The following is a 15,213-nucleotide window of genomic DNA, read 5'->3' as shown; positions in this document are numbered from 1 at the left end:
GGGCGGTTAGGCCACCCGCCCTCTCAGGCCTAACCTCCCTCTCAGAGGGCTACAGGCGCTTAGTTTTGCAATTTCTCCTACGAAAAATCTATCTATTTAAATTTTTAATAAAAAATATATAAAAAAAACTCGCATTGGAACGACCTGTCCAAATATTGACAGAGCACACCCAAACCAAATGCAACGCTTCTTAATAACAATGAGGGCGGCTGCGCAGGTCATCGGTATTGTATTTTCATGTTGCTCGCGGTTAGTGCCTCTCTCTTCATCTCTTCTGGTAAACGCAATACAATCATAGATCCAATCAAGAACACATAATATAGTTGGAGTTCTCTTCTTTATTCCTTCTTTATTCTGTGTATTACAATAGGAGAACTCCTTACTTATATAAAGGGGTGAAAGATATCCCCTTTTCCGAGAGAACAAATTTGGTAACGAGCCTACACCGGATATTACATGGAGGAGAGGGACCTGCATGGACCCCATCCCCTAGTCACGCATGGCACGGCTCGACCTCCCTGCATGGGGCTAGCTCTACAACACTCCCCCTTGAATAAATTATCACGACATACATGCTTCGTTAAAAAATCTAGTGAAAAAAAAGAGAAACATATATACCATCCTTATGATGCATACACTGCCACATAAAAAACCTCATATGAGAAACTTCAAGTAAAAACACATAAAGGGAAAAATAGCACAATGCTTATTTCAATCTTCTAGATTGATTTTTCATTCTTCAGGAATGAACTATTTGTCTTCCATACTCATAGTTATTGGGTTTGTGTTACCAGTGAAGTTCTTCCTCTAATCTTTTCACTTCTCTAAGTCTCGTACCAATACAACATACAAGCTATTCAAAAGTTGATGGTGATAAAGACTTAGTAAACAAATCTGCTAGATTATCACAAGACCTTATATAAGTCACCATGATTTGTTCTTTCATCTACAATTCATGGCTGAAAATAGCTTTGGTGAAATATACTTCGTGATATTTGATACATATCCTATTGTATTTTTTTATTGAATCAATAGGGGAGGCCCCTACTGCACTTTTTTATATAAATATAAAAACAAAGAGTTTTTGTATAAGCAACAGGGTAGTGGAATGTATAAAGCAAAATCTTGATTACAGACTACTCATCCAATTGTACATGGAAGCTTTCAAAGCAGATTTAGCATGCTGGAAACAGTTTAAACTCAGCTTTGAACTCTCTAACCCATAAGGATAGAGATAGATTCCCATTGTTGAATATGATTGCATTTCGATGCACCCAAATTGTCCAGCATAATATGATGAGCACTTCTTTAAAACATTGCAGTCCTTGTCTGCATCTTTGGTCCAGGAGCATATCATGGAGATTTAATGAGAGGTCCCAATTAAAAGGTATATTTCCTCATATGTCACTGGCTAAAACTTAAATCCCTGATATGCCATTAGCCCCACACGTCAGTTACTAAGGTGGCCCTACACGTCATAGACACACGATGCCATATCAGGGATTTGTGAGTTTTACTGATGGCATATAAGAAATTGCCCCCAATTAAAACGTAGGAAGCACCAACACATTTGACTGAAGGGGCATGAGAAGAACATATGCATCATACTTTCCTCCACATCATCCGAACGTAGCACACATGAGTATGAGGGGAGATGGAAAGATTTACATCTTAGCACATGTCTTGTGTTTAAGTGATCTTTTAGGAGCAACCAAAAAAAAAAACCTTTTGTTTACTTCGGCAACATAATTTTCACAACCACTTAATAGCTTGGGGGACATCAATGGTTCCAATCATCATGTCATATGCTTTTTTGGCTGAGTATTCTGCTGAGCCCCACATGTAACTCCAGAAATCCGAGCCATCTAAGGCTAGTGAGAAGTCCAATAGCAGGTTTAACAATTGCTGCCATTGAGCTGATGCAATTATTGACAGTGGCATATGAAAGAGCGCATGTGGGTTATCCCATCGTTCAATGAAAAAAAGCTACTGATGCATTTTGATCTCTTGCAAAGGAGAAAAGATGCGGGAATTTCCATTGCAGTAAGCCAAAATTCTACATGTACTTCTAGAATAAATTGTGTCCCATCTGCACACATTGTAGGTGGCAAAGCCTCGATAAAAATTAGAGAGCTGCAATTCCATTTTCCACCAGAAGGAACCCTTAGGTGTGACAGCATGTGGGGCCTGATTTCCCGAATAATAGTCACACAAGAGGAGGTTTACCTAGGGAAGATCGAGCTTGTTATAAAACTTGTGTAAATGTTTCATGAGCAAGGCCTTGTTTTGCACTCTCAAATTTATGATACCGAGGCCCCCTTTCTCTTTTGGGCAACAAACCTTCTTCCATGTTGTAAGACAATTGTCTTTTTATGAATATACGTGCCTCGCCAAAGGCATTGTTTGCGATACTTATCAATTTGTTCAATAACCACCACTGGGAGACGAATAATGCACATTTGATATGTAGGGAGTGTTGATACTACAGAGTTCACCATCAAAAGCCAGCTTGCATACATGAGCCACGAATATATACCCATAATTTGTCTTTCCATTTTGTTCAAAAGTGGCATGAACTCTTCTACGCGAGACATTGTAGTTCCCAATGGCAGCCCCAAATATGTAAATGGCATGGATACAATCTAATAGCCAAATGTGTTGGAAAGAAGAGATGCTTTTTCCTCGGAGATATTGATCGGAACCATATGCAACTTATGATAATTGACCTTCAAACTTGTTGAGGCTGAGAAGGTGTTTAGGATAGTCTTAAGTGTGAACAGCTGCCTTGCATCACCAGATAAGAGTAGAAGTGTATCGTCAGTATATTGAACTATAGGGAATTCTTAACCAAACGTTGATTCAAGTGGCAGAGAGAGTATTCCATACCGTAAAGCATCATTAATGATCGATTGGAGCAGGTCTGCAGCCAACACAAACAACAAAGGAGATAGAGGGTCTCCTTGCCATACTCCTCTACGATAGTGAATAACTTTACCGGGCACACCATTGCGTAAAACCGATGAGGTCCCGAATGATAGTATCAATCTGATCCACATGATCCATCTCTCACTAAAACCTTTATGCCTAAGCATCTCCAAGATTATTTGATGCTCTACCTTATCGAATGCTTTCTCGAAACCAAGTGTAAGAGCAAAAGAATGACTGTCTGAAACTTGTTTCTTTGAATGATGGAACATATGGATATATTGGAAGGCCCATGAGAGGAAATCTTGAATTATGCGTTGTCTAATAAATCCATATTGGTTCTAGTGTAAGAGCAAAAGAATGACTGTCTGAAACCTGTTTGCTAGTAGTTTGGTGATAATCTTGATAGGACACCCCAAGAGAGAAATTGGTCGATAATCATTAACTGTTTGGGGAGAAGAAATCTTGGGCACCAGGGTAATGAAAGACCCATTTATACTTTGTAAGTCAATATCTCCATGGTAGAAAGCCTCACATAAGCAATAAAACTCTTCTTTGATTATAGGCCAACATTTCTTGATGAAGAGCTCATTGAACCCATCAGGACCTAGAGCTTTATCAATGGCCATATTAGCAATGACACCATCAATTTCCTCATGTGTAAAAGGACCATCAATAGGAGGGAAGTCTACTCTTTGTACTAATTGTCCAAGATCAAAATAAATTTCATTGTATTCTGAAATTTTCAATCTCTCTTTAAAAGAGAACCATAATGTCGCAGCGTTCTGTTCATGTTCTGTAATAATAGCTCCATCGGACAAGTGTAGGTGTGAGATGTAATTTTGCCGAAAGGTGTGGCTGGATGCAGCTTGGAATAGCTTGGTATTTTCATCGCTGAATTTACCCCAATGTACGGTAGAGCATTGCTTCCAATATATATGCTTAGCTTTCAACAATTTCAACACATGTTGTTTGAGCTTCTTCCGAAAATTCCTCTCAATGAGAGATAGTGGTTGTTGATCTTTGAGACCATCCAAGAGATCCAAGACCCAGCTACAGTTGTTAATAAGTTTGTTTAGCTGAGATAATTCATGGCTCCAAGCTATGAGGCATCACCGAAGATTCTTTAGCTTGGCTGTAATGTTTTTTACCAGATTCACCTCCCGACAATAGGCATTCCAAGACTGCATCCCTACATTAGAGAAGTCCTCAAATTGAACCCAAAAGCTCTCTAATATGAAGATATGAGCTCTAGGAATCCAGGTCTCAATTTGCACCATATCCGGTATATGATCTGAGCATAGCCATGCCAAAGGTAAAGCCATGGTATTTGGAAATGTGACAGGCCATTGTGCTAAAGTAAACACCCAATCGATCTTCTCTAAGAGTACATTATCTTGCATATTACTTAATGTAAAATGTTTGCCTTTCAAAGGAACTTTGACCAAATCAAGATGTTGGATGAGGTCATTAAAGAGCAGCATATCATTGACACTACCTCTGGGCATGTTCCTATTTTCAGGGCTGTGCATGAGGTTGAAGTCACCAACTAAAATCCAAAGCTCAAAATCAGAATAATCAACATTGTATAGCCAAATAAAATCTGCCTTATCAGCTGGAGCACATGAGCCATAAATATTTGCTAAACCAGGACTGGGCAGATTGTGTAGAAGTTAGCTTCACTATCAGAGCAAATCTATTTGACGGAACAATAGTGCCATCAAACAAGGATCCATTCCAAGCTATTAGAATACTCCCTGATGCTCCAACAGAGGGGGAGAAAGCAAAATGGTTAAACTGTCGCGAGCAAAAAATCTTCAGGAAATTCAGATCAAAGTAGTCTATTTTAGTTTCTTGGAATCAGAAGATAACACATGAACTCATTTCAATTTTGCTGTAAATGTCAATCCACTTATGGGAAGAGTTGATGCCACGAACATTCCATGAAAGTACATTCCAGTTATGGTTACTCATGTTTCCACAATTGATAAGGCAAACCCCCAAGTATGCAACTAGTGCACCCTGTTATCATAGCAATATGTGATAAAGAGCTGTACCAAACCATAGAATAGAACACTGCTAGATTGAAACTGATAGACACTGATAGCAGAAAAGAAATGACTTGAGAAAGTATTCCATGGGGAGCAAAGGACTTGAGAGGTGATCTCTGTGGCGATCACCATGGTGACTCCTGGGGATATGGATTTCACCCTGGGGATTGCTTTTCAATCTCAGGTGTGGTCTCGTTTCTCCTCCTCAGTGCATCCTCTTCCTTCTCGTGGTTTTGTCTTGGTGGTCTCGTTTGGGTGTTGTGCTCTCCGGCTTTCACTGGAATCAGTGGGTCTGATCCTGCAATCATGCTTGGGCAGTGTGGCTTTGGGTTTTCAAGTTGAGCATCTTAGAGATCGAACATTCTGATTCTTGGTCTTCTCAAAGCAGATTGGATTTCTGGTCTATGGTTTGCGCAAGATTGTTTGTCAGTATTTCATTCTTTACTTTTTCTTATGGGGAAAGGGTGGTTCAAACTCTGAACGTGAATTTGCCCAGTGGAAACTTGAACAAGATGCTAAATGGATTCTTGTGCCATCAAATTTGAAGCCCAACAATCCTTCTGAGACTGTGTCCACAAAGAAAGTTTTTGCCCGTTTGTATTCTGATCTTAAAAATGGGTCCAATATTCAACTAATGCAGTAGAAATTTTTGGTCGTTTAGAGATTAAGTGATCCTACTACTCGTACTTCAGTTTTTGCTCATTTGCAGCAGCTTAAGCAATTAGTTTTTGACCTCTTGCAGCAACCTAACCAATCATTTTTTGATCATTTGCAATTCTTGGATCATGATGGCAGTATTCATGTTTCAGATCTCGATCACAGTACTATTCAAAATTCAAATCCTCAGCGTAATCTGCAGGTAGATGCAGTTTTTTTGCATGGAATTCAATGTTTTTGCTGCCTAGCTTATGGTCATAAATCTCATTCTTGTAAAGGTTAGATATGATGCCATAATTGTTTTAATTACTGGCATCGCACAACGTATTGTATCAAGAGGCATTTCAAACCTATCTATTGGTCAAAGAAGCCCGCACAACCTATCAAGCAGGGTATTTTAGGAGCTCGGCCTGGTGTTGACCCTTCTACCTCTACCATGGATCCATGCCGTGAACCTCCGCTTCCAAAAGAAAACCCCCATCAACCAGACGCTTCCCCATCGGCCACGTCTCTAGAGCTGTCGGTGACCAACTCAATGGCAAACTTTGCCTTCAATCCAGACCCCATCCTACCTCGTGGATTCAGAGTTGGGAACACCATGTTTCTAGAATGTCTCCCTCAGCGCATCTATACGTTCCTAGGTCCGTGACCACCACATGATCATGAAGATGTGGCCCTGGCGATCCTAATTTTGACTGTTGCGCTAGTAAACTTTGGCTTGGCGGCACAAGCAATCCATGACTACCTCATGGACGTCTTTCGGGTGCAGGTCACTGATGTATCTTTCTCTGGCATTGGCTATTCTTTCATCACCTTTGCTAGTTGTGTCAAGAGGGAAGCTGCTGTCAACAATAGTCCACATGAACATCCTAGCCTTACTCCTTACATCCTTAATATGGTGCGTCATGATGAGGGCCCAAATGTGCACGCTTTCCTTACAGATCGTTTCTATTGGCTTATGCTTACCCACTTTCTGCTTAATTGCTACAACATCCCCGTCATATCCAAAGCGGTATCTTGCTTCGGTACTCTGCTCCAGTGGCATGAGTCATCCACAAAAGCATGCATTCTTATCAAAGTGCTCCTCTTTGACTCTGACACCATTCCACATAGCCTTGTTGCTGTTATTGGTCAAGGTTCACGCCACTCATGTCTCTATCCCAGTTACTTACCTACATGAGGAGGGACATTTCAGCCACCTGATGAGGTTCATTTGCCTCCAAATGGTTCAACTCCACACCTTATGCCTCCCCCTCCTCCTCGTTGGCTTGGCTTTGACTTTGCTCCTGATCACCTCGTAGTAGAGAAAGAATCCAATAATGCTCCACACACTCTTTATGATGGGCCAGTCCAAGACATGCCGGCTGGTCCCCCCCTCTCCCCAGGCTGTCGCTCAGTCTAGCCATGAGCAAAGCAACCAGCCGATCTCTGAACCAGTTATCCAGACAAGCACAGATCTGATCACTCAAGAGAAGGAGCTTCCCTTGTGTATCCCTGATATGGCTGAGTTTCAATACTTTTTAAACACTGTGACTAATGCTTACATGGGCCTAAGCAACATTTAGCCAAGTGTGGGCATTGTGGATATCTCTTTTGATGCAGTGGGCATTGATCCATTCCTCAAGCGTAAGTACTATGTGAAAGTTACAACAACGTCATGGGTTCCAAATCCTCGTTGTTCTCTACGTGAGATTGTACCTTGCAAGTGAGACCAGAAGACACCAATTGACACCAGCATCCTGAGGCGCAATCCGCATTTTGCTTATGCAACACATGGGTTTAGAGATGAAGCTAGTGCATAACTGCTAGCCTCGGCACCAGCTTATCATGGCATGTTCAATCCTTCTGCTACAAGCTCAGCTACAGCACTGCACCTGTCAGTAGAACTTGTGCAAGGCATAGGTGGAGGATATTGCAAGATGCATCCTAGAGATGTATCTGAAGAAGTGATCTTGGCAAATGAAGTTGATTGTGATGAATAAACTTGGGTGGAGTCCAGTAGCTGCTCTTTTTATTTGTGTCATGGTGTCTTTCTATTTTAGTTCAAAGTGTGTTGCAAGTGTCAGTCTCTCTCTGTGGTATGGTTGCCATACGAGTAGGGGAAGTTATCTAGGTCTGCTTTTGAGTCACTTTGGTTATGAAACTTTAATGTTTAGTGTCGGCTGCTGTGAAATATTATATTGGGTTGAGCTCGTTTCTTTTTCTGATATCCTATTTGTATTTGGGCAACACAAGCCTGATTATCTTCATAGATAATAGTTGGAGAATTCATGATATTTACTCCACATGTATTATGTACGTGCTGAGTAATGCGTCTTAGCCAAGTGCATTCCTTAGCTACTTCATATAGTGAAGTATTCTTCAAGTGGTTTGATGAGGTAGCTAAGAGCGTTTGCTTCATCAATTTCCAAGAAATCATTGTACCACCACAAAGAAATACATAACTAGTCTGTGATAATGCTTTGTGTCGATCAGATATATAGCCTGCATCTGAGATATATGAGAATATGTTTGATGCCATTCCAATGTTATTTGGTTAGAGTTGAGTTGAACCTTGCTAATACGTTGACAGCAAAGGCAATATTAGACCTGATACCATTCACGATGTACACCAATACTCTAATAGCACTCAAGAAAGGATATTAATATCCTAGTATATCTGCATCTTCTTCTTTTGTTCTAAAGATGTCTTTATCCACATCCAGTGATCTCGCTTCCATGGGAGTTCTTTCTGGGTATCCATGCTTCTTTATGGTTAAACTTCTCTAATACCTTTCTGGTATATGATGACTGGTGCACTAATATCTATTCATGGGTATGTTCAATCTGTAGGCCTAAGAAATATTTAGTCTTGCCTAAATCTTTCATTTTGAATTCAATCTTGAGATAAGAGCTCAATATCCTATGTGGTTAAATGATATTTGGATCATTAATATAGATAGAGATTATGCATAACTACTTATCTTACTTTCTAATGAACATACAGGGATAATCGTCATTCTTTATGAATCCCTTCTGCAAGAGGGAATTACTAAGCCAATTGCACCATATTCTTCCATAGTATTTCAATCCATATAATGATCTTTGTAATTTCACACTGCACATGTTGCATTATTCTTTAGGGACTTTAATACATTTAGAGACTTTCATATGGATTTCAGTATTCAATGACCCATGCAAGTTTGCAGTTAAGTACAGGTTCATATTCACTGCTCATGCTATTTAGTACCGGAAAGTAATTCCATCCATAACAAAAGAGTAAGTTTCATTATAATCGATGTCAGGTTTCTACATGAACTATTGTGCTACTAGTCTTGTTTTGTATCATACCACCTTATTATTCTCATCTCTCTTTCAGAAAAAAGAACCATTTGTGACCAACAGGGTATATCCCTTTAGAGGTAAGGCCTACAAGCCAGAGTACATCTCACTCACCAGGTTTTAGCTTAGACATTCTAAAATTACACCAGGTTTTACCTCTCACTCACCTTGGGCCCATGTGGTACTCACACAGGTGCTTTGGATGGGTTGCCACATCTTCAGCTGGTGTGGACGGCAAAGCCATGTGACCCGAACTTTTTGTTTTCCATTGAGTGGTGTCAACCATATTATTTCTCTCGGTCACATAGAGAGATAGAGCAACGAACCTGTCCAATTAACAGCGGTGGCATGCCTAAAGAATGTAGGCCCCTAACTTTGTGATATGATGAGTTTTTTTATTAATAACAATCATATGTGTTGTGGTGAGTTTTTCTTATTAATAACTATTTTCATGAGTTAATGTGTTATATTGAGTTCATAGCATCAATAGAAAGGTCGGTAGCTCATATGTTGAGGATCAATAAGTTGAGGTTGTGATTGATGATAAAGATGATATCATGTGTTGATGGACACCAAGTGATTTTGTGAAAAGCTAAAAGATAGACATCATGTGTAGATGGACGTCAAGCAAGTTGGTGAAAAGCAAAAGGATGGACTTCATTTGTTGATGGATATCAAGCTAGACCCAACGTGGATATTTCTGCAAGGCAAAGGTATAAAATGTAGGTCATTTTTATTTTGCCGGTCTTAGTGATTAATGGAGAAAATACCGAATTGCTAGAAAAGAATGTTGTACTGTTAAGAAGGGTCTGGGTGATGCTTAAGCTTTATCAGGTGTTGTTAAGCTTAATCTTGTATGTGCATGATCTCCTTGGTATAATGCTAATATTTGCAAATGTGTTCTGTAAATAGTTTAGGCACATGTGGGTGTCCCTTGTAGCATGTGACTATAGTTTGCAAATAGTTTTGGCATATCACTAAGTTTGCAAATGTGTTTTGCAAGTTGTCATAGTAAATTCTTTAGCCTTTTGTTGCATGGAATTACTAGTTTGCAAATGTTTGAGGTTCATGCATCTTCTTGTGGTGGATATTTGCATTGGATCAAGCAATTAGTTGAGATATGTAGTCATCTGAATAAGCTTTTCGTAGAGTATAAGATCACCGAATCCAGACATCGGAGTCAAAATTTATGACTATTTTTTAAGTGTTAGTTGTGCAAAAAAAATAGGGGTCGATCTAACCAACCCTAAGGATAGGTCTACCCAAATTTGTCTAGGATCGGCAAAGCAAATGATGGGGTATAGATCTAATTACGTGGTACACCAGATCTAACCATTTTGCCCAATTTTGAACTGTAACGGCTAGTTTTCATATCAGTTGAACTCATTAATTTTATAGGTCAATCTAACCAATTTAGACAGTCTAGTAGAGTGTTTCGGGTTTAACAGCTACTTTTGAGTTGGTAGCCAATATATACCATTTGTCCAGCAGCTTGAAGGGTTTATTACCTCCATTGTGCATCTTTGAGCTATTACAAATCCTACTCACACTTTTGTGCATGTGTTACACATAGAGATGGTTTAGAGGCGAGATTTAAGTGCATTTATTGATCAAAAGATCGAAACGACCAGGTTTCTGTTCATTGATCCACAGCAATATACAGTGCAAATCCCAGACATCAATCTTACAGTTCTGCTACACTAACCACCTGAGCCTCATACACAATGCGTCTTACAATATGACACGATTAAACCACATTTGCAGGCTACAAAACCGGTGAAAGTGCAGCTTTTCCAAGCCTGCTCTCCATGCATTCCAAAAGTTTATGCACAGAGAGCTCAGCTCCACAGAATATTATGCAATTTGGTCAGTTTGGATATATCCGTGCATTGCAGCTAAGGATCTTCAATGGTCATGAGGAGCCGACGGGAATCAGCTTGACTGCGGCGGCGATGGGCATCCCAGCCAGGCCGAGGAGCACACTGGCGAGCCAATGGAACCTGGTGAGCGGCGTCGTGTTGGCGAACTCACCCAGGAACTGCACCATGATGAACTGGAAGATGACCGTGCTGGTGAGGACGGCCATGAAGACATAGTTCTTAAAGATGCCCTTGATCACGTTGACCCTCTCCATCTCCCTCGAGCTTATCTCATTGAACACCTGAATAAGCATGTGGCAGATCAATATTATCTAGGATGGCTTCTGAAATAATGTAAATGTTATTTCGCCCAAAACTCATATGGTACCCCTATCCCCACCTCCGTTTCTTTATTTACCTGATTATGTTAGAGCAACGCACTCTACTAAAAGTTCTGACAGTAGATTTTTTTTCAATGATTTCATAATACAGGACAAAAGAATGAAAGCTCCCTGGCGTCATGCATAAAAAGGGTTGTGATGCTGACGCTATTGGTGACATTGCTACTTAGAAAACGGATCACTGGTGGAAAAGAAATTATTTGCAGCATAAGTCATACCTGGCAGAAGACGAATGAGTTGAAAATTATTGTATTTAGCACAATATCAGCATCAGAGCCTTCAAGCCCAAAAAAGTTTTTTCCTTGCGTCTGGAGATACCACATAACAAGAAATTGGTAGAAAGACTGTCCCAAAATGTTCCTCCACATTACATTTGTAATGAATTTCCCTGTTCTTCCTACTGGCTCTCTCTTCATCAAGTCATCATTAGGTGGTTCCGTGGCTAGTGCAAGAGCGCCAAGGGTGTCCATGATCATGTTGACCCAAAGAAGTTGAACAGCTGTCAGTGGTGCATTTCCTGGCATTACATGTGCAGACCATCAGACAGAGAGACATCTCAAGTTAAAAGAATAGCAAGGCTATGAGACATACCTGTAAAGCAAGCTGAGGAGAAGTTAACTAGTAATGCCACGACATTGACAGTCAGCTGAAACTGCACAAACTTTTGGATATTGATGTAAACAGAGCGTCCCCACTTGGCAACAGTTACAATTGTAGAGAAGTTATCATCCAGAATTATAACATCAGCACTCTCTTTTGCCACCTGTATAAGGTTACATTAGGTCCACTGGATGACACAAATAAGACTAGCAGTATATGATATCAAATTAGCAAGATTAAGGTCCAGTAAGGATGAATAAATCCTACATGCATGAACTACATAAATCCATAAAAACCATGCCACCATCACATATCTGCTAGCTAATGAATAAAACTTATTGGTATGGTCTCATTAATGATTAAGCATTCGCACCTCAGTCCCCGCAATTCCCATTGCAAGTCCAATATCTGCTTCATGCAATGCAGGAGCATCATTTGTGCCGTCACCAGTAACAGCAACAACCTCATTAAATGTTGTACGCAAATGCTTCACAAGTGTATGCTTGTCAAGTGGCGATGATCGGGCCATTACCTTCCATGCACAAAATTAGCAGCAGGTGAGACTTGTTGATATATGGTAAAAAAAATATTGAAGTCAATAAGATGTCACATAGACAACAAACCTTTTTTTATCGAATACGCAGGAGGACTGCGCATCATTGTATTAGAGAAGAAATAAAGAGTTTGAAAAATTACAACGCGGAGTGTCGCCACACTCACGCACACACCTCACATAAACGATTTTACATGAGACTAAACAACCGATTGAAAAGCAACTGTACTACTCAGGATATAGACAACCGAGGGCCGAAGCACCAGCCAGAGCCCAAAGATCGGCTTCCTGCCTGATCTTGGAGAGCAACTGATAAACCTCCAATGTTTGCCGATTGAAGACCCTGGTGTTCGCTCTTTCCATACTTGCCATACGATCAACATGATCAAAGTATCGACACCTTTCTTCTTCAGCCGCGGGAGATGAACACGAGATTGGAGCCACCATTCCTGCAATGTGACCACCTGTGCATCAGGCATGCTAATGCCGAGAGCAGAGTATATCGCCCACCACACTTGCTTGGTGTAGGAGCAGGAGACGAAGATGTGGTCGCTAGATTCCGGCTCTTGGTCGCACAAGGCGCAAGTAGCATGAGCATCAAGGCCATGTCTCAACCGACTGTCCGTGGTCCACAATCGGTGATGAAAAGCCAACTAGATGAAGAATTTAACCTTGAGTGACGCTCAGCTCCTCCAGATCAACTTCGCCCCATGAAAGAACACAGAGCCTTGATGTAGCATGAGGTACACAGATTTTGCCATGTACTGTCCGTCTAATGTTCAGCGCCAAATGAAGGCATCCTCCCAATCGCACTGCAGTTCAACAGTAGACAGGCGATCCCAGAGGTGAACATACTCTACCAGTGCCTGGACAGACAGGGCCCCATTGATATCCCTGATCCATTGACAGTTTAGCATTGCTTACGCCACCATTCGTGTCTTTCTAATCCGTGGCCCAACTGAGACCACCAAGGCTGGTGTGCGCTCTACGATTGATCGCGTATCCAGCCAGATATCAGTCCAGAACAAGATGTGCTCCCTGTTTCCAACGTTGATCTGAACGGAGGCATTGAATACGGCTTTAATCTCCGGATCGACCTTGATTTGCAGGGCGAACCATGCTCGATCATCATCTCTCTATTGCAGCCAAAGCCAGCGTAGATGGAGGGCGAAACCAGTTAATTTTAGATCGGCAATGCCGAGTCCGCCATATGTCGTTGGGCGGTAGATAGTTCGCCATGCCACGGTACATTTACCACAGACCGAAGCATCGCCGCTGGCCCAGAGAAACTTCCTTCTGAGGGCGTGAATCTCTTCGAGCACCCATGTTGGCAATTTGTCGGCCATCATCGCATAAAGCGGAATTGCAGAAAAGATGGACTTGACTAGGATTAGCCGTCCACTCTTCGCCATGAGTGATCCTTGCCACAGAGGTAGCTTGGCCGCTACTTTCTCAACCAGCGATCTCAAATGAGCTTTTGGGATGACTTTTGTAGAAAGAGGCAGGCCAAGGTAGCGGATCAGGAAGGAGAGAATCTGGCATGGCAGGATAGTTTGAACCTCGTGCAGCGCCTTAACATCACAGAAAATTGGCGTGATGGAGCATTTGGCGAGGTTGGTGTTTAGCCTGGAGCCATCGCCAAAAACGCCGAGGATGCCGGAGACAACAAACCTGGATTTTTGGAACCAGCCTAAGGAGTTCCTCAAGGCTTTTCTCTCTAAATTCAGAACCTTCAATAGCCAGGCCATCTTCAGTTAGTATACCACATTCACGAGCAATCGCCTTTGCTGTATTTATGTTCTCCTGTGACCATTCTCACCATAATTCCAGCAGACCGACAAGTTGCAACAGACTCCCTCACACCTGGACGTACAGGATATTTAATACCTACGATGCCAATGCATGTGTACCCTTGTAGCGGTATCTGCTCTGTGGCGGGGAAACCTTCTTCCATTTCCCTATATAAGCAGTGGCTCCACCCCATACTGCTCGTCCTCATCACCACACCAGCTATCGCTCTGGATTAGCATCTTTCTCTAACACCTCTAGGCCAATGGTGTCGCCCCATCAAAACCGTTGCTAGTACTAGTCGAGATCTATCACCGGATCAACCTAACTTTGTGCACACGTTTGCTCATGTTGATGCTTTGGGCATACATCCTCCTCCACAGCTACAACCACGGTCGATGCTCTTAGGTATCTCGACGACAACAAGGCTATCATTCACTTGAGTAAACTCACTGGTTTCCACTCCAGTTTGAGCATCCGCGTTGCTTACGCTATAATTACAGATGGATGTTAGAATATATGGTAAAGATCTAGAATGATCTGACTGTTATAATAAGATATGATTAGTCTCTCGGATATGATTCCATCGCATCTCTAGGCAGGGGCAGACCCATGTTGAGCCTAGTGGAGCCTAGGCCCTCACCCAATTCCAGCCTGCAATCGTATATATCAAGTTTTCACCACTAATGCTCTATTTGGCCCAATTATAGCAACCCAACAATAACCCAAGTACCCCCACTAGGTTTTTTTCCCTAGGTCTGCCCGTGTCTCCAGAATTGCTTGAGATCCAAGAACCCACCCGCTCAATCCGGAGTTTCAGCATATTCATACTTTTACACTATGCAGATCTTATACTACTCCTGAGAAGATGAGCAGTGATCATAGGCCGGTAGTTTCAGTCTTTCAGTTATGCAGTGGCAGCTCTGCTCAATCTCTGACTCTCTGTTGCAGGCATCGGATTCTGTAAGTCTTGGCCGCTTTGGAGGAAGAAAAGGTTGGTTCATGCAAGGTGCGATTTTTGTATATTTGCACGGTTTGATGCTTGTTTCGAACGTAGG

The 15,213-nt window shown here is 41.6% G+C and overlaps 1 protein-coding gene across 1 annotated transcript; it reads right to left on the bottom strand.

The window, feature by feature from the left end:
* Positions 1 to 10,542: 10,542 nt before the first annotated feature.
* On the bottom strand, positions 10,543 to 14,191 carry LOC133905114 (calcium-transporting ATPase 10, plasma membrane-type-like). Its single transcript, XM_062346827.1, has 5 exons — positions 14,039 to 14,191; positions 12,188 to 12,346; positions 11,806 to 11,977; positions 11,433 to 11,731; positions 10,543 to 11,115 (listed from the first exon to the last, which is right to left on the bottom strand). The coding sequence occupies exons 2-5, from the start codon at positions 12,341 to 12,343 to the stop codon at positions 10,867 to 10,869; spliced, it is 876 nt and encodes a 291-aa protein (XP_062202811.1). The 5' UTR covers positions 12,344 to 12,346; positions 14,039 to 14,191; the 3' UTR covers positions 10,543 to 10,866.
* Positions 14,192 to 15,213: the final 1,022 nt, after the last annotated feature.

This window comes from Phragmites australis, chromosome 22, assembly GCF_958298935.1.
Source record: "Phragmites australis chromosome 22, lpPhrAust1.1, whole genome shotgun sequence".
Classification (NCBI taxonomy): domain Eukaryota; kingdom Viridiplantae; phylum Streptophyta; class Magnoliopsida; order Poales; family Poaceae; genus Phragmites; species Phragmites australis.
The sequence above is the reverse complement of the archived record's forward strand: the minus strand, read 5'-3'. Positions and strand labels throughout refer to the sequence as shown.

Bases quoted from the DNA above. Each gene is read 5' to 3' on its own strand.
- LOC133905114 (XM_062346827.1), bottom strand. From the start codon at position 12,343: ATGGCCCGATCATCGCCACTTGACAAGCATACACTTGTGAAGCATTTG. The intron at 11,978-12,187 runs GTGCGAATGCTT...AACCTTATACAG, and splicing joins TGGGAATTGCGGGGACTGAG to GTGGCAAAAGAGAGTGCTGA. The intron at 11,116-11,432 runs GTATGACTTATG...ATGCTTATTCAG, and splicing joins ACTCATTCGTCTTCTGCCAG to GTGTTCAATGAGATAAGCTC.